This window comes from Fukomys damarensis, unplaced genomic scaffold (assembly GCF_012274545.1).
Source record: "Fukomys damarensis isolate Sample0158 unplaced genomic scaffold, DMR_v1.0_HiC HiC_scaffold_2, whole genome shotgun sequence".
In the NCBI taxonomy this organism is placed as follows: domain Eukaryota; kingdom Metazoa; phylum Chordata; class Mammalia; order Rodentia; family Bathyergidae; genus Fukomys; species Fukomys damarensis.
This window is the reverse complement of record NW_022900914.1, coordinates 5922113-5941920: the sequence shown is the minus strand read 5'-3', so window position 1 is coordinate 5941920 and position 19808 is coordinate 5922113. Positions and strand designations below refer to the sequence as shown.

At 39.6% G+C, this 19808-nt stretch overlaps 1 protein-coding gene and 1 pseudogene across 1 annotated transcript in view; both read left to right on the top strand.

Moving 5' to 3' along the window:
* The window catches only part of Itsn2 (intersectin 2), a 101675-nt gene that overhangs the window by 19341 nt on the left and 62526 nt on the right, over positions 1-19808 (top strand). Inside the window, exons 8-16 of the mRNA XM_033762143.1 lie at positions 2911-2974; positions 3523-3660; positions 4006-4091; positions 4741-5003; positions 6004-6153; positions 9247-9387; positions 11033-11120; positions 13356-13495; positions 14481-14561. Of these exons, the coding sequence (XP_033618034.1) occupies positions 2911-2974; positions 3523-3660; positions 4006-4091; positions 4741-5003; positions 6004-6153; positions 9247-9387; positions 11033-11120; positions 13356-13495; positions 14481-14561 (1151 nt within the window). The remainder of the gene's footprint in view (positions 1-2910; positions 2975-3522; positions 3661-4005; positions 4092-4740; positions 5004-6003; positions 6154-9246; positions 9388-11032; positions 11121-13355; positions 13496-14480; positions 14562-19808) is intronic.
* LOC117286707 lies at positions 5710-5788 on the top strand (annotated as a pseudogene).

Below are 19808 nucleotides of genomic sequence, written 5' to 3'. Positions count from 1 at the left end.
CTTTCACAAGAACATAGAAGGGAGGAAAACATAGTCCCTACCCAAGTCCATAGAATAGCTCACATAGCACAGTACTTGATCAGTGACTTAGAAGTGCGATGATCAGTGTAGATGAGGATACAGGACGGGTTTTCACAGAAAATACGTTGCATGAGGTGTATCTTAGAGGATAAACAGATTACCAGGTAGAAAAGGCGGTGGCATTCTAGGCAGAGGAGATAAGATATTCTAAGGATTGACAGCCCAAGAGTATACATGTTCAGATGAGCTTTTCTTAGTAAAGTACTCTGCTGGCTTTTTTGTGGCCCTCTGTATAATTCAGAATCTGTATTCATACAGTCCTCTAGCAGTATTTTAATCATTTATATTCCCTCTTCTGTCTTCTCTATTGCCTAATGCTGTGATGTCTTAGTTACTTCCTCATTGCTGGGACAAAATATCTGACGCCTCACAATTTGTGAAGGTTTCAGTCCCTAGTTGGCTGCTCCAAGGCAGGGCAGCATGGCAGAGGAGAAACAGTCCATGGCAGGGCACACAGAAAATAATAGCAGCAGCAAGCCTCCCTTTCCCTTTTTATCCCATTCAGGCTACAAGCCTTTTGGTTGATGCCACTCACACCCAACTTGAGGTTTTCAGCAAATCTATTCAGCCTTACTCAGATCTATGCTAAACCAGTTGGTGGACTGGCTGTCACACCCTAATCCAGTATCATACACCCATAATCCAGCCACCTTGCAAAAGCCCCACCTATAAGCACATGAGGCTTTGGGGGACAGCTAGATATAAGCTACAAGCTATAACATAAGGGTTTTGGTTCTGAGTACTGGGGGTTGACTCTTGTGGGTGATCTACCACTGAGCTATATCCCAGCCCTTTTTATTTGAGACAGTGTCTCCTAAATTACCCAGATTAGCCTCAAACTCACAATCTTCCTATTTCAACCTCCTGAGTAGCTGGGATTCTGAGTGTGTGCCACCATACCTGGCCTATTTCTCTTTATTAAAAGAATCTTTTTAACTCAAAGACTTTCTCAAGGGCTGGGGATTTAGCTCAGCAGTTCGCTGGCCTGCCTTGCAAGCGCAAGGAACTGAGTTCAATCCCCAGTACCCAAAAAAAAAAAAAAAAAACTTTCTCAAATTATACTTCCTTTGTGAAATACAAAATTAGTAGAGTGAAACTATAAAGCTATTACCAGTGTTTTTTCTTGTGAGCTTTCAAGTAAAGAACAAATAAAGAGTGATATTTTAAAATACTTAACTGCATTGTATAAACATGGTAGCTTTGGTTAGCACGTCCTCTGTGTTCAAAACTCAGTGGAACAATGGAGTTAGCTGCATTTGTGGTGGCTGTATGATAGGAACTGCTGCTGAGGAAGGGTTGTACAAACTGTGTTGTGTGCAGAGTTGTGTTGGATAGGCCTCGATGGGAGCCGAACTCTGAGCGGAGGCCGATTCTTCTGGTGCTTCCAAGTAGGTCACCAGAGGTGGAAGGTGGGGCACCCGCTGCACTGATGAGGATACTGTCTCTCAAGGTGGCACGATTTCACTCATGGCCCAGCAAGCCAGGGGTGGATACTCCTCTGAAGCAGACAGAGATTTTCTGTTCTGAAATATATTCTTGGGCTTTCTTTTTTCTGTTTCCCTGGTACAACATTCTAGATCAGGAAATCTTTATAAAAATATAACTTTGATTATGGAGAGAGAGAAAAGAAGTTGAACAGTTTACTACATGTAGTAGTTGTTAGTTATTGTCAGATGCTATCACCTAAGTCCCCATTGTAGCTTAGAGGAAAACTTTTTATTCTAACTTCTTTTATTATTTTAACAATACTTATAAGCATTCATTTACCAGGTGTTTGGTATGCATTAGTGAATAAAGCAGTCAAGCTTTTCATTTCCTTAGAACTTGCCCGTGTGTCAGGGGAAATAGACAATGAGGAGGCAAAAAAGGGGCCGGGGATTTAGCTCAGTGGTGCTGCCGCCTGCACCTGCCTCGTCTGTCTCACGAACACAGGGTCCCCAGATTGATCCCCGGTGCCAAAACAAAAGAGGCAGTCAAGCAAATAAAAGTCTTATTGTAAATAGTAACAGAAGTTACGAAAGGAACGGGGAAGATACTGGATGGTAGGGTGGTCGCAGACTTTCCCGAGAAAGTAATATTAAATTGAGACTTGTGGGGTTAGGAGATCCAGGTCCACAATGACAGAAGTGTAGACCTGATGGCGGATGTAGGTGTGTAGGGAAGAGAGGGATCAGGGGTGACTTTTGGAGGTCTGGCTTGAGCAGTGGATAGTAATGCCATTCGTAGAGAAGGGAAGACCGAAAGAGAATGATTTGGAGTAAAAACCTGGAAAAGAGATGTAGGTGCAGATAGAGAACATTTTATATATTTGATTTGAGTTTCCTGTGAAGCATCTAAGAAGAGTATTCGGTCGAGTATAAAAACGTAAATTTAAAGGAGAAGTTTGGGCTGTGGATGTATGTTTAGTGATCATCAAGCTCTATCTCGGCTTATTTAAAATCATAGAAATGGGTCATGAATACACAGAAAGAAAAGAGTACGCAGGACAAGTCCTTGGAGGAACAACCGCGTTTACCAGTCATTTAGGAAGAGTAGAGGCAGATGCACTGGGAATTGTGCTGAGCGTAAGAAGGCTGAGAGTCCCTGCCTGGTGGCTCACACCTTCACATCATCCACTGTGTGTGCTGCCATTTTGATGAAAGCGTGGTAGAGCACTTGTCTCCACTGCTGGATTTCCAACTCCTCGGAATAGGACTTTGTTTATTACTCTTGAATGCTCAGTATCTGGCGTGTGGTAAATACATTTTGATATGAAAAGGAATATTTAGGTTTGTGTGACCTTAAAGGGGCTAAAGAATTTTTTCCTTATGGTTTTCTCACTTCAAACAGGTTTTCAAGCCAGAAATGCCCTTCTTCAGTCAAATCTTTCGCAAACTCAGCTAGCTACTATTTGGTGAGTTTGTGTTAGGATTCTTAACTGTATGGCCTCTGTTATAAGAAAGATAGTATTCTTGGAAGAAAAAACAACAAAGGAAGAAAAATAATTGTTTCTGTAAAAGTTTGTGATTCAAAGATGTTCCATAAAAACAGTGATTTAAAAGTTAATATTAACATCGAAAGCAAAATTTGTAAAGCACTGTTCTTGAGAATTTAGCATTTAAGCATTTAACAAGTAAAGCTGTAATTTTTATATACTACTATGGAGAATCAGAATATCTCAATTTTAATCTATAGATAAATAGGATTTGATAGGTAAATTGAACATAAAAGAAGACGAGCCACCTTCGCAGAATGGATGTCTCATTCTGTTTCAAATTTCTTCCCTCTTTTTTTGTAATGAAAATTAAGGGTAAAAATTAACTTACTTTTCTGTATATATGTACATGGCTAACCCAGCAGTCTTACCATCTATATTGTTTTAAAAATGAAAAATTATATTCCTCAGACAGTATTTTACTCCAGGTGGGCTTTCCAAGTTGTGAATCTTCACATTTCCTTTAGGACCCTGGCCGACGTGGACGGGGACGGACAGCTGAAAGCTGAAGAGTTTATCCTTGCGATGCACCTCACTGACATGGCCAAAGCCGGGCAGCCGCTGCCGCTGACTCTGCCTCCAGAGCTCGTCCCGCCCTCCTTCAGGTGAGTGGCTGCCCTGCCCAGGAAGAGCCCTCGTCTCCGTCACGTGGCAGGTGTGATTTTTCTTTGGGACTTACTAGGGCCTGGGCTGTAGCTTGGAGGAGAGTTACATGTTTTCTTTGACATTTAATTTTAGTACTCAGTGAGTTAGTTGCATTAGAAGGAAGTATGTGTTAGAAGCAGGTATGTTTTCAGCATATTATAGATAAAAAGTTGCCCAAGAATAGCAATTAACTGCACCATAATTTGAATTTAGCTCTCTCTGGCTTTAATCATAGGTGGCATGTACTGTCTAGTCTGAAAATTCCCGGACCGCATGATACTAAATTTGTGGTTTGTTTTTCTTAGAGGTGGAAAGCAAACTGATTCAGTTAATGGAACTCAGCCTTCATATCAGAAGACACAAGAAGAGGAACCTCAGAAGAAATTACCAGGTCTGATTAAGTATCTAAGTTGTTTCTTTATAGTGAGTTCCTTTAAATTTTGCTTCATAATAGAAGTGAATACTTGGAATTTTTTCATTATTAAGAATCTGAATTTTATGTGAGAAAACATTAATGGATGGGATGGGTTTTGATGTCAATAAAATTAACAAGTATATGGAAGAAGAAAAGATAGTATGTGTATTGTTAGAAAAAGCTTTGTGAATTGTTAGCTTTAAAAAAGTTAAAAGTATTGATTGAGAGAGAATGTACGTGGTTTTTAAAATTAAATAAATTATTAAGTATTTAAAGTAATATTTTATATTGAAAATATTTTAAAGCTAATGGCATATCTCAAACGAAATAGGCCCACAGTTTTGGTTGCCCTTGAAGAAAAATCTGAGAAAAAAGTTTAACCACCATTTTTATTGGCAGGGATAGTAAAATTACCCCTCCGATGGATTCAGACATAGAAATTTGTTTCTTTTTTAAATGAGTATTTTTAGAAGGAAGTAAATATTTTCCTGTTTGCGTTTGAGTTAAAATGACCCCCAGAGGAAGTGACCAAGGAGGGAGCGCGCTCAGACGCAGCTGCTTCGCGATTGCGATTGCGGGTCTTGTACCTCTTGCTGCGGGGAGGCTCACAGCGCACCCTGTTCAGTTACCTTTGAGGACAAGCGGAAAGCCAACTATGAGCGAGGGAACGTGGAACTGGAGAAGCGGCGCCGAGCCCTGATGGAGCAGCAGCAGCGGGAGGCAGAACGCAAAGCCCAGAAAGAAAAGGAAGAGTGGGAGCGAAAGCAGAGGGAACTGCAGGAGCAAGAGTGGAAGAAACAGCTTGAACTGGAAAAGCGCTTGGAGAAACAGAGGGAGTTGGAGAGGCAGCGGGAGGAAGAAAGAAGAAAAGAGATAGAAAGACGAGAGGTGATTCTTCCTTCATTCCCTAAGAACATCATTTCATAAGTGACCACATTGTGAGCAAAGCATTTACTGTTTAAGTGTCACACCTTTCCCGCAGCATCATTTCCTTCACTCTTCTGAATGAGCCTTCTCTTGAGGGGTGAGAGAGGTTTTCCGGGCCGGGGGGTGGTGGAGAGCACCCCTGTCGCGCGAGTGAGGAGGGCGAAGTGCACAGCTGAGCTCATGGAGGGGCTAGGAGTAGCTGGCCAGTGGAGAAGTTTAAGATCCAGATGAAGAGTCTAAGGAATTAGGAGGGCAGAAAGATGAGAGTGGAAAGCCAGAGGTCTAGAGAGGAACCAAGAGGGGGACCTGTGCAAGCCCTCAGGATGTAGTGTTTCGGGGGCCCCTAAAGAGGACGGACGGACAGAGCCAGGCGTGGTGGTGCACGCCTGTAATCCCATCACTTGGAAGGCTGAGGCAGGAGGGTCTCTGGGCTACATAGTGAGTTCAAGGCCAGTCTGACCTACATAGTGAGACCCTGTCTCAAAAAACAAAACAAAAGTAAAATAAAATAAAATAAAAATGAATAAAGAGGACAGACTGTGTTTTAAAGGGCCAGGGCTGGACCTCAGTAAGTCACAGTGCACGGAGAAAATGTAAATAGAAATGTTTTTCTCCCCTGGTACCAGAATAGAGATGTGACTGTTAACTCTTAACATTTATATTTATGATCGCTTCTTGGCCTTTTGGCTAAGATCAAGTGTAATATCTGCTCTTATCAGTTTAATATACTTATGAAATCACCCTTTTGCCTAGTAAGAGAAAAACGACTGTAACAGGAGGATAGTCCTGTGAAGCGGTCAGTGACGGGTAAAGCCACATGCGTGGAGTCTTTAGACCCACGATGGGACTAACTTTGCCCATCTACCCCTTGGCACCCTGGCCCCCAAGTGCCAAGCACCGTCATCCCTTTATGTTTTGAGTGTTGTTTAACTTAAAGTTAGCTGTGATTCATTATTTCCAGGCAGCAAAACAGGAACTTGAACGACAACGTCGTTTGGAATGGGAGAGAATTCGTCGACAGGAACTTCTCAATCAGAAGAATAGAGAACAAGAAGAAATTGTCAGGTTAAACTCTAAAAAGAAGAGTCTTCACCTTGAGCTGGAAGCACTGGTATGGCCAGAGTTTACGTGGAATTTATCTGAATAATGCTGGGGTTACAGAATGCTGTTATTTTTTAAATCTATCTCATAAATAATCTATTAATGTAATTAACTGCCTCCGCTTCCCGAGTGATGGGATTATAGGTGTATGCCACCTCATCTGTCTTTAAATATGTGCTTTTCTTTGAGTTTTTGAGACAAGATCTCACTTTGTAGTTTAGGCTGGCCCTGAACTTAACTATGTAGCCCAGGCTGACCTCAAATTCATGGCGATCCTCCTGCCTCAGCTTTCTGAGTGCTGTGATTACAAGTGTGTACCACCACATCTGGCTCTAGATATGCTTTTTAGCAGACTGGACAGTGTAGTTTGCTGAGAAGGCTAGAGACTAAACTGTCGTGTGCTGTATTTTGTTCCTGTGCCTACATATAAAATGAAGGGTGTGCTGGCTTAGTAATTTTTGATTTTCATAGCAGTCTCTGGAAGATGGTCTGCAGAGGACATTCACAGCAGGTGGTTCTGCATCTAACTGCTTTATTTTTATTGAGATTTAGTCTAAATTTTACTTGAATCAAAGGATTCCACCATTAAAAAAAGAAAAGGGATTTAAAACTGCTTGCCTAAATAATTTCTTACAATTCCTTTCAATTCTGCAGGACTATAGGTTTTAGCTCCTATTGGCCACTGTGTAACGAGTACCTCAGAATGGAACTTTGAGTTAGATTTAGGGCCAGGATGTAGCTCAGTGGTGCCATGCCTACCTGGCAAGTGCAAGGTCCTAGGTTCAATTGCCAGTACTGGGGAAAAAAAACAGATTTTTTTTTTTTTTTTTTTTTTTTTTCCTTGCGAGACAAGGAGTTTCTCCAAACTTCTTAGACTTGCAGCAGCAACATCAACTCTCACTTCTCTTCAGCTCAGATGGGCAGACGGGATGTGCAGGTGCTGGCACCAGGTCAAGCCCAGTTTCGTGTCCTTAGGCCAGGGAGGGAGAGGTCTAGACAGGGGCCGAACAAGCCTGGCCTGCCTGCCGTCTCCCCCACGGTTCCCTGTGAGCCCAGCATAACATTCACAGTGAGATGATCACTTGAGGCAAGTGGGCCCTCCATCTTCTTGCAGCTGGCTGTGCATAAATTATTTTTCTATTTTACTAAAACGTCCTTCAAGCAAACAAACCTGAGCATATGAGCCTAAGTGGCCAGTAACAATGGTACTTACCACTTTTCACTCATCAGATTTTGTTTGAAATGCAAGATGAGACGATTAAGAGGTCTGAAACTATTCTTCTGCAGTTTTAGAATTCCATAAGCCTGACCTGACCTAATAATAGTATTGTAGGATTTTGCAAAAATGTATGTCTAGTTATATAGAAGAACGAAATTTAAATTTTTGTTCTGTCTTGGATTTTGAGACAGGGTCTCACTTTGTAGTGCAAACTGGCCTTGAACTCACTGTGTAGACCATGCTGGCCTTGAACTCATGGCCATTCTCCTGCTTCATCCTTTTGAGTGCTGGGGTTATAGTCCTGTGACATCACACTCATCTTAAATTTAGATCTTATTTAGTTGTAGTACAATATTTGGTCAACTTTAATTACATCATAAAATTATTCTTGAATTATCTCAGCATCTCTAGTCAGAAATGTCTTCCAATAGTAGGGATACATGCTATAATTATACTATATAATTACTATGTATATACATATATATGTACACACACATACTATATATAATTATTGACTGTATTTTTCCCTAAAAATATAATTGGAGCCAGGTGTGGTGGCACACACCTGTAATCCTAGCCCTCAGGAGGCTGAGGCAGGAGTATTGCTGTGAGTTCAAGACCAGCCTGGGCTACATAATGAGTTCCAGGTCAGTCTCAACTACATAGTGAGACCCTGTCTCAAAAAATTGGGGGGGGTATACACATATTTATATATAATTGGAGGAGTCCTTAACATTGATGTTTTTTCTTTAAGAACTGGGGCAACATGCTGAGCCCAATAACCTAAGTTAATGGGCAGTCTGGAAGGGTCAGGAGCCTGAACTCGTCCATGTTGAAGGTGACAATGTGAGCTCTCGGATAGAAACAGCATATTCCTTTCAGTGTGTGTTTTTCAAATATGAAACATACTGGTCAGTACAAATTTCCTATCAGTGGTTATTAATCAGGGATCTCATTCTCATCACCTTACTGTGTCAGTTTTCTAGGGCTACCATAACTAAATACCTAGCTTAAACAACAGAAATGTCTTTTCCACTGTCTCAGAGACTCGGAGTCTGAGATTAAGGCCCCTCTCTCTGCAGCTTGCTAGTGGCTGCCTCATTCCTGTGTTCTCACATGGCCTTTTCTCTGTACACGTGCATCTCTGGTGTCTTTTGTGTCTGGACACCTGTTCTTACTTGGAATCCAGTCATTTTGGATTAGGATTCACCTGTGCAACCTCTTTAAATCTCCTTTCTTCAAATTTGGTTCCATTCTGAGGTACCCAGGGTTAGGTCTTCAACATAAATTTTTTGGAAGGGGAACACAATTCAACCCATGGCATCCCACCTCACCCTTCCTCTTAGGCCCCAACAAGAACGTCTGTGCTCTGTTTTTAGCCCTTGCTGAAAAGTAGGGGAAAATAGGTGCTCCTTGCTTGAAGAAAAGGAAGTTATTGCCAAGAAGGTCCACCTGGATGCTGTTTAATTATAGGAAATTAGGAAGTAACGTTGAAGGTGGCAGTAGAAGTTCAGAAAAAGTAACACTAAATGTCACATGCAAACATTTTTTTCAGCATTATTTTTTGAGATTGTCTCTTATGTGATACGTAAATGCCCAAATGCAGAATTTAGGGGGGAAAAAACCTCAGTGTTTTATATTTACACTTTCCCATCGTAAAATATGGGCTCTTATACTCTGAGCATGATGTGTTTCCTGCTCATAACTCACTTGAGTTAACAGGTGTAACTCAAAAACAAATTTGACTTGGTTTTAGACACTTCAGGCTGAGTGTGAATAATAAGTAAAATTTTAAATTTAATTAAATAAAAATATTTTTCTCCTCTTAGGAGTGTTTTCTGTTAGCACTTTATGTTACCATACATTTATATGACCTTCCCACAGAATGGCAAACATCAGCAGATCTCAGGCAGACTACAAGATGTACGACTTAGAAAGCAAACACAGAAGACCGAGCTGGAAGTTCTAGATAAGCAGTGTGACCTGGAAATTATGGAAATCAAGCAACTGCAGCAAGAACTTCAGGTAAGTCCTTTGCCGCTAGTTGTCCTTACACATGTGCAGCTATTCCAGCTCTTCCTGCCGGGAGTTGTACTTCGAGGACCATGCAGTCCTCTGGTTCTGAAGATCTGTGATCCAAATGCACACAACCTTGTGTATAATATCAGGAAGTCCACAGACCTCCCAAAGCTCTGCTAGATAGCGTATTAGGTTCTGGTGGGAATTTTTCCATAGATGGACATTTATCATTCTGAGTTTTAACTCTAAAAATATATGTATATATTTATTTTGGTCCATTCTTGTGATTCTCACAGACTGTCTTTGTATAATTTATAAATAGCAGAATGTATTGTGTGGTTTTGGAGGTTAGAAATTTGAAGGCCAAGGCACCAGCAGATTCAGTGTTGGGAGAGGGCTCACTTTCTGCTGCAGAGATGGATGCTTCTTCCCGCACCTTCTCCTGGGCACTTCCCGTCAGCCTCTTGTGAGGACACTGGCCCCATTCTTCCCCATGGGAAGAGCCCCCCATGATTTAATCACCCCCTAAAGCCCTGCCTCTTATCACTTGTATTGGGGATTAAATATCATGATTTTAGGGCAGCAGCATTTAGAACATAGCATACAGCAGAATAAAGTTACTGTGATTTTTAGGAAATTTTGACCTAAAGTCGTTTTCAGAACTGTGTGAGAAGTTGAACATGTCCCCTGGAGGCGTGGTCGCTCTGTTCCTGTGCGTTAGAATCTGGCTCAGTTATGGTTTGCAGAACAGGGACGCTAGAAGCATTTGACATCTCCAGACTCCTCTCACCCAGTCTCTCTTACTATGCAGACAGACCGTCTTCCTTTTGTCACAGCAGACAGACAGAAACCTAAAATATTTCCTGCCTTCCCTAGTTCTCCCTGAGATTTTATTCTCGTTGCTATACAGACAGGCATTCTGGAGTCTTCTGGCCACTTACTGCACACACCCTGTAGTGCAGTTGCCAACGACCTCTCTATCTTTGCCTGCGTCATCCATTAGAACACTGAAAATTATGAACCTCCACATGTAGCCTACTCATGAAAGCTTTTTTTCACTGCCTTTTAATTTCAGCCAGTTATTTATAAATGGATGTTTAAACATTTGCTTTTTAAATCCTGCATACTTCCCTTCCAGGTTATTCATAAGTTAGGAGCATTTTACAATTACCAGTTATTCCTCTACTAAACTTCAGAAATGATTAGCACTGCCAGGTGTGGTGGTACACACCTGTAATCCCGGCACTCAGGAGGCAGGGGCAGGAGCATTGCTGCAAGTTTAAGGCCAGCCTGGGCTACATAATGAGTTCAGGCTGAACTGCAAAGTGAGACCCTGTCTCAAAAAAAAAAAGATGAACATTCCCAAGAGGACTGTAATTTATATGTCTCGCTGCTACGCAGCTTGAACCATCAGTGGTACATGCATGACTGTCCCATTGAGTGGCTTTTCATTAATTTTAGTAGTAAAAAGACTGATAAAAGTGATTAGATCCATTTGTACCACCAGTGGTACCAGCTGCCCAGTGGGACAGGCACGCATGCACCGCCAATGGTACAAACCAGTGGGAACATGTTAAATCATGTTTTTAAATTTTCTGAAAAATTCTTGAACATTACAGTTTTAACCAGATGCTATTTTTCTTTTTATAAGGAATATCAAAATAAGCTTATTTATTTGGTACCTGAGAAGCAGTTACTGAATGAAAGAATTAAAAACATGCAGCTGAATAACACACCTGGTAAGCCTAAGTTTTGTTTTCTCTTTTATTTTTCTGAATAACTGTATCGATCGTATTCTGTTAGTTTTGAAAAACAGTGTTATTCTGTTATAAATAACTTGGGGTCTGTAAGTTAAAAATTGCAAAATAGTGTGAAAAATATCACAGATGTCAGAACATAAGTAATAATTATGGTATGTTTTCCTCTATCTTGATATATTAATTTATATTAAAATGTCAATCAAAATATTAGACTATAATTAAACAAGATCTACACCTGGCTCTCAAACAACATACATTTTCCAAAATGCTGCACCCTTTATAAAGAACTGTTCAGGAGAAGACTTCTCTGTGGAGCCAAGCATACAGCTCCAAGGTGATAGCGTACAGTGGTGCTAGGGCCAAGCGTGTGCTGTGCCCCTGCTAGACCTTCATATCATCTACACTGCCTCCTATGAAGACTCTCACCATCCTGGCCCTCTGGCACCTGTGGGACAAAATATTCCAGTGTGATTTATGGAATATGACATTTTTCCTGGCCCAGATTCCAAACATGTAACTTAAAAAGTAAAATAAAGTAAGACTATGTCGGATAGCATGCCAGTAACAGGATAGCCACAAAAAAGGTTCAAAGACATATCCTAAATGTCACCCTTGAGTACCTACCAGTATTTCCATGCCAAGGCCCTTTTTAATATACTTTGGCTGCTTAGTGGGTCCAATAAACATGCTTCTTCTTTGTCTAAGTATGAAACAAATTGAAAAATAAGACAAAGAAACAAGACAGGTGACAAATCAAAATACCATCTCAGTATTGGCAAAAATTAATGGGACAGGACCGGGGATTTAGCTCATTAGTTCCATCTCTTGCCTCGCAAGCGCAAGGTCCTGAGTTCAATCCCCGGTACAAAAAAATTAATGGGACAGCATGGCTTATCTCCATGCTGCACCTGAAAAACATGAGTGCAGATTTCCTGAGGGTGGCACAGTCTTCAGAGACCAAGGACGAGGAAGAGTCTAGGTAGCACATGCGCAGGTCCTTGAAGCCGGGAGAGTTGTGCTAGTGAAGGACAATACACATGGAAGGAACAGCAAAATAAAGTTTACTCTTGTGAACTATTCCTAGCATGTCTACTGCTTTCCACTAAAAGGGTCTGTCCATGTCTCTTCTCAGACAGTTTTCCTTGCTTCTGCTTCTTTCTGGTCCAAGTGAATCAGCTTCCTAACTCATCCCTCCACAAGCATCCCAGACAGGATGAGTCTGTGCAGGGGCAGAAATACACCATCATCACTGTTGGTATTTCAGTTGTGAATCAAATGTTGACTGTGTCTAACTGGGAATTTGGTAGAAGTATTCTATCTGTTGAACTATTATTACTATTATTACTGGCCTATGTATATAACAGTCCAGTTCAAAAGAGGCAACTTTTGTTTTTTTGTTTGACTCATACTGCATATGCCTTAGATTTTCCTCTCTCTAAAAGTACCATTTAACACTAACACTCACGTGCCAGGCACCATGCTAGGCAGGCATGTGTTGTTTTCTTTAATCTTTACAACAGATACAGTTATTATACGGTTCAGTATAGTCATTCCCATTGTGCAGCTCAGGAGAACTGAGATTCCGAGAGATCAAGTTGTTCCTCAAGATAGTACAGTGGTGGTGCTCAAATCCATGCCTACCACCAAGACCTCCATTCTAACTTGAATCAGATTTGCTGTTAAAATGTATATGCTCACTTTATGAATAGCAAAGAATTACACAGCTGTAAAACTTTAATGATAGATTGCTGAATGGAGATGTTTTATGTTCCTGAGTGAATTAATAATACTATGCATGCAATAACTGTACCAGCTCTCTAATTCATCCAGTATATTCAGTTCTATTCAGGTTTCTTTACATGAAACTTGGAAAGATAATTCATAAATTCATCTGGAAGGGGAAATGTGTAAAACTGAGCAAGACTTGAAAAAGAGAACACTGGGGTGCAGAGACTTGCCTTACCAGAAATCAGAACAAAGATATGGAAGTTATAGTACCTAAAATAATGTGCTGTTGGGCTGGGGATTTAGCTCAGTGGTTCTGCCACCTGCCTCACAAGCACAAGGTCCCAAATTCTATCCCCAGTACCAAAAAGAAAAAGAAAAAAAAACAGAAAAGTAAAATAATGTGCTATTGCTCCTAAACAGAAAAATAGAATAATGAAACTGAGTGAACATCTATCAAAGATAAATTGTTTGATGTTTGTATTTCAGATTCAGGGATCAGTTTACTTCATAAGAAATCAGTAGAAAAGGAAGAATTATGCCAAAGACTTAAAGAACAATTAGATGCTCTTGAAAAAGAAACTGCATCTAAGCTCTCAGAAATGGATTCATTTAACAGTCAACTGAAGGTATTGATTTTCTATTATATTCATTTCTAGGTAGCTGCTTTCTTACCACCCTTATTTTTATTTAATGGAAGGAATAACAAAGCTATTATTGTTATATTACATTTTCATAATTTCAACTATACCTGTTTTCGAGATTTTTAATGTTTTCTAAAATATTATAAAAATTCTTTCACATTACTGAACATATCATTTGCCACAGTTTCCAGTTTTTGACAACTAGGTGCTGTTTATGGGCATTTCAAAAACAGTTTTTCTTGTCAATATTGTAGAACTGATGTCAGCTAACACGATTATAGGTAACAGTGTAAAATGGAAAACATGGCAATTTAAAAATAGTTCTGGTGGTAGAGGCTCTTTTAATACTGAAATTCTTTTTTGTTCCTTTGTTACAATATAATTTAACTTTTATGAAATAATGCAGTAATCAGTGAAATCAAAAGCAGAATCTGGTTCCATAAACTTTGCAAGAAAAATCAAGTTTGTGATTCATTGTTTCCTCAGTAGTAGAGCAGATGTCCAAAGCATACTGTGTGCTTATCTTTCTTAACAGTGTGTTGTATACTGAAGCCGTGTCTATGTAAGGAGATGATGGAAGGTAAAAATTAGAGTAACTATGCATAATTCAACTTTGGGAATAGTCCCTTTCCTTTGCCAACTGGGCATAATTTTTAGTGCGTAAGTTGTTACATAGCATTTCTATAAGAAAGCTATTTTTTTGTCTTGCTAATTTAGAATAACCCTAACTCCAGCTATGAGTAAGTACCTTGATAAAGAAAAGACAACATGGTGGCTTCAGTTAAGGAGAGAAAATGGAGGTGAAAATGTTAATAATACCCCAATATAAAATGTGTATCCTATAGAAAAAAAAATTAAAGAAAACAAAATAACTAGTCAGTGATAGTCAAGCCAGCCAAGTTATCCTCCCTACATTTTTTTTTAAATCTGTACATAGTTTAACTGGCTTTTTATCTGCCTTATCTTACAGTGTGGGAATATGGATGACTCTGTTCTTCAGTGCCTTTTGTCTCTGCTAAGCTGTCTCAACAACCTCTTCCTCTTACTTAAGGTTATTTTCTAATATCTATCTCCTTTGTTTGAATTACTTTACTATTTTCTTTTCTTTTCTTTTTAAACAGCTATTCTTTGCCTTTACCTGAATATCTTTGTTTGAAATAACATACACAATAACGACTTTTTTTCTTTCTGCTTGCTTGAATATCTCTCTGCTGTCTGACTGCCTGCTTGAGTCTAATGCAGAAATTGGGAAAGTGGCCCCTCACTAAACTGTCTCATGAGGAGCCTGGCAGTTTCACTACCAAGCATGTCCAACCTGTGGCCTACCTTTTTTTTTTCTTTTTTTTCTTTTTTTTGCCTTTGTTTTTTCAAATGTTATAATAAGTGTTTTTACGAAGAAAGCTTTGTTGCTTATGTGCATTAACTATATCATATATTTTATATGTGATTCCAGATAATTTCAATTCATGCAAAACAGTGAGGGCCAAAAAAAGGCAGGCCACAGGGTAGACATGTCCATGTCCTGTTACTAGATTAGCTAATGGGATGGCCAGTAATTAAAATAGAAGGAAAGCTGAGGGTGTGAAATTGAATCACTTAACCGTATGACTGAAAGGCTTGGCTTTCTGAAATCTGTGGCAGGGCTATGTCCTGTGTGCATCAGGTTACATCCTGCTTCCACCACAAAGAAAACTGTAAAGAGCCAGTAGTGCAGAAACAGATTTAGTTAGGTCCGTTAGCAGGCCTTGTATTTAGATGTGCTTGCACTTCAGGTAAAAATATTTCATTTACAGCATTTCATATAATCACTTTGCCATGTGTAATACCCAGAGGTTTTGTTTGGTTTTTTGGTTCCTCGGATCAAATTCAGGTCCTTGAGTTTGCGAGGCAGGTGGCAGCACCACTGAGCTAAATCCCTGCCCCCGCCAGAGTATTTAAATGCTCAATAAATAACACAGTTTAAGAAAGGTGCTTTATATTTACCACTTGCTTACCCGTACATACCTTGACCACACTTCTACTTAGGACTGAAATGGATGGCAGTAGGCAGTTCGCAGTGAACACTTAAGTATGGCTCCTTCGTTACCTGAGCAAAGGTGGGACCGATTGGAAGGATGGCAGCTGCGTGGGTCACAGTCAGCCTGTGTGGTTATAGCATGGCTGGCCGGATTATCTGGTTTTAGAACTTTGGCTACAGATCGAACAGGAATTTAAACCTACATTTCTTCTGTAAAATGAGCTTCAGTGGTAGTTTGTGGTCTGTATTCTCTCATGCAGTCTGTTTTTCTCAGTTAGCATTTGATTCTCCACAGGCCAGAAGATTATTCTTGTGTCTTGTTTTACTTACTTTCTTCTGCTTACTGCCTTCTCCTCTTTCACTGTTTATTGATTCATCAGAGTTGATTAAAAACCTAAAGGGTTATGAAATCTATACTGTCAAGAGTGGTCGGGCATCTTGACTATATTGTCACAGGAGAAAAGACAAGGGGGCTTTAGAGTCATAAAAGCAACACAGAATGATCAGTTAATGTAGTATTGAAAACCACCCACTAACTTGTCAACAGGACACCTTTGAAGATGCTGAAAGTCACATTTCAGTCAGGTGATGCAGAAGCTGCGTTGCAGTGGATCAGGAGTTGGGCAAGGGTTTAGTGAGAATGAGCAGCCTGAGGAGAGTGAAAAGAGAACAGGCACTGAAGGAAAGAGTTTGGATAGAGGGCTTAAGATAGACTTGAAGGGGACAATAAAGAGAGATGAAAGGAAGGAGAGGAAAAGAGAAACTGAGGCAGAATATAGAAATTGGTGGTAATTGATCAGGCACAGGCCCTGGGGAAAGTAGAGCATAGATTCTAAGATTACGTTGTAAAGAATACATCCAGTGTAACAGGAAAAGAGACAGGTGTGAATGCTGCTCATTTTGTTGTTGAAAAGTAAGAAGTTGACTGCTTTAAGACTTAAAATCGGAAATAAATTGGACCGTAAAGGAATGGGGGTTAGAATAACTCAGGTGCAAGAAGTTTTACTGATTTTGAAATGGTATATGGGGGAGTTCAGTCTGGTGGCTTAATAAGGCAAAGTTTTTAAGCTAGTAGTGAGCAGAATGGATGAAAGATTAGGAAATTTCAGGAGAGAGAAGTAGGAATGAAACTTACCTTGGTGAGGGTGGGATTGCAAGCTTGGAGAAATGCAGTAAGTGTGTTGAGCAACGTTAGATGCCTCCTTGAAGTTGGAGGTTGTAAACTTAAACTGGAAACAGCCTGCCTAATTATATGATCATTTTCACCAGTGTTCGTCCACTTACTTGTGAGCAGAGAAGGCTGATGAAAGTTTCTTGGGTTCATATAGGCATGGGTTTCAATAAGACATGGGCCAAAAGGGGCCACAATGAATTTAAAGGTAAGAATTATCATCAAAGTAGGTTCTGCAGTATGGAGTAGATGTGAGGGATGAAGAGAGAAAGGGGTGCTCACGATGGAGAAAGAAAATGACGAGAGTGGAGTGGAGGTAGCAGCAAGGGCAAAAAGGGGTTGAAACTCTTGCGTTCATTTGCTGACAGTGAAGTGCAGTGAAAGAATGCTGGCTTAGGAATCTGGAAACGTGAGACTGGTACAGATCGTGTCATTTGCTAACTTTTGTGACTGTCGTTTGGCCTCCAAACTTTGTTTTCTTCATTTGTAGAACAATGCCAATATCCACCTTGTCTTCTTTGAAGGATCTTATGATGAATGAATGAAATAGCCTAAGTATACAAAAGGGCTTTGTGAACTTTTATGTGCTATACAGATACAGTGTATTTTTTATTCTATATTAGGGAAGGAATTGTCCAGAATCTCCCAAATATCTTCAGTGTTTTGGGAAGTCATTGCTGTTTACTTTGGTTAATGACTAGACAAGTGCTTTTGTCGGGAAGGAAAACAGAATCTGTCAACCCCAGAACTGTGACTTCCTCCAGGGAGTTAAGTCTTATCCTATGCTCCCAAGGATCTAAAGTAACCTATATTAGTGATGCCAATGGCAAGGTGAGAGTTTGATTTATGCAAATATAATAAAGCCAACTAATTTTGGTAATAAGCAACATGAATCCTTTGAACTGTAAATAAAAACTTTAATGAGCTGGATACTAGATGTTGGAAAAAATATTTTCCTGGGCCAGGGATTTAGCTCAGTGGTGCCTCTGGCCTGCCTTGAGAGTGCAAGGTCCTGAGTTCGATCCCTGGTATCAAAAAAAAAAAAAATTCCCACACCCAGGAGAATTGTTTGTTAGATTCCTTCCTAAGCCGACAAAGCGAGTCTTTTACACAGTACACCTGTGAAAGTTCACAACTTGAGCAATCATAAGTCAGGGACTTCACGTGTAAAGAAAATTAGTGAAATGTTCCCTTCGTTCCTTCAGATAATTTCAGGCCTGCCTTTGGAACCTTGTTTCTCCAAGTAGGGTCTAATACTCAGGAGGTGTTTGCCTAGAGCTGCTGCTGTGAGACGTGGGATAGAAAGAAATACTGGTTTCTTTTTTGTGTGCTGGGGACTGAGGACCTCGTACTTACGAGGCTGAGCTAAATCCCCAGCCCTAAGAAATACTGGTTTCTACAGCAAAACCTCTGACCCATTTTTATACCTTGGACTTTTCAACAATTTGGTGGTTTCCAGACCTCTTCTCAAAATAATATATTTAATTCATAAAATGAAATACAGTATATAGTTATTTAAAAATTGTAAACCTGGTTTGGTGGTGCACACTTGTAATCCCAACACTCAGGAGGCTGGGGCAGGAGGATTGCCACAAGTTCAAGGCCAGCTTGGGCTATATAGTGAGCTCAAGGCCAGTCTGAACTACATAATGAAAACATGACTCTAAAAAAAAAAAAAAAAAAAAAAAAAGATGGCAAGAGCCACGAAATACTTTTAAAAGTGATAAATTTATTTATATATGTGTTTCTGCATTAATGAATTTAATTAAAAATCTAGTGACATATACCATTTTGAAGTCAAGGTAATGTGTATATATCAAATTACCTGTGAAATACGAGAAAATATTATTTGTGCTGGCAAAAAATGTCACAAGTGCAGCTAATCTTACTATAGTTTGTTACTTACACTTGAAATTGAAGAAATGCTTCAAGTAGAAGTTAGTGAAAGTGAAGGTTAATTTTCTTTTGTTTTAGTTCTGGATCTCTGAATTCTGTTTTAAAAATAAAAAAAAAACCTTACAAGGTCTTATGGCCTTCTGGACAAGACCTGCTGCTGCTCTAGAGTGAAGGCCAGGTAGTTGATTGGATTGCTGATCTTCTCGTCCACTTTTTCAGTCAATTACAGAGTTTGGTATGATGAAATCTTCCACTTCGTTATGGATTTCTCTTTTCATAGTTTTTGTTGCTGTTGTTGTTTTTGTTTTTTGTGGTACTGGAGATTGAACCCAGAGCCTTCGTACTGAGCTACATCCCCACTCCTTTTTTTATTTTTGTTTTGAGGCAAGGTCTCGCTAATTGGCTGAATTGCCCAAGCTGGGCTTGAAGTTGGCATCTCCTACCTCTCTTCCCACAGTGCTGGTTCCAGACACGTGTCACATGCCCACCTGGGATTTTTCTTCTTAAATTTTGATACTGTGTTACTTGATATGTCCCAATCTTCCTGGGGGGTAGAGCGGTTTATTATCACAGTACATTCCTCCAGAATGTTTCTTACCTTAAAGACTTCTTTTTCTAAGAGTAGTGTACTGGACCAGCTATTCTGGTTACAACAACCATGGTATATCTTTTTCCATCCTCCTAGGTAGAGCCTGTTTGTGTTTTTACATTTAAATTGTATCTTAAATAACATATCATTGGAATCTCTAAGATTCAGATCTGTCTTTGTATTTTAATTGGTGTAGTCTGTTTACCTTTTATATTATTACAAATCTGAAAAATCTGCCATTTTTTCTGATTGCTTTGTATTTATTTCACCTATTTTGTGTTCCTTTATCTTTGCCCTCTGTTGAACTAAATTTATATATTTTGATTTTGATATTTTTTTAACTTTTTTCTTCTTTGTAGCTTACTTATAACTTCTTTTACTTTTCTTTTGATGGATATCCTAGAGATTACAATATGCATCCTTGATTTGTTTGAGTCTCATATAAATTAGTAATTTACCACTTCCTATATAATTTACTACTTCCTATATAATACTTTAACTGCATTGATCATCACATGTCTCCCATGTTTATTTTGTTAGTGTTCGTGAAGATATACCAGATTTATCCAGGTTTCTATTGATCTTTCTTTCCTGTATCTTCATGCTTCATCTCCAATTACTTTTC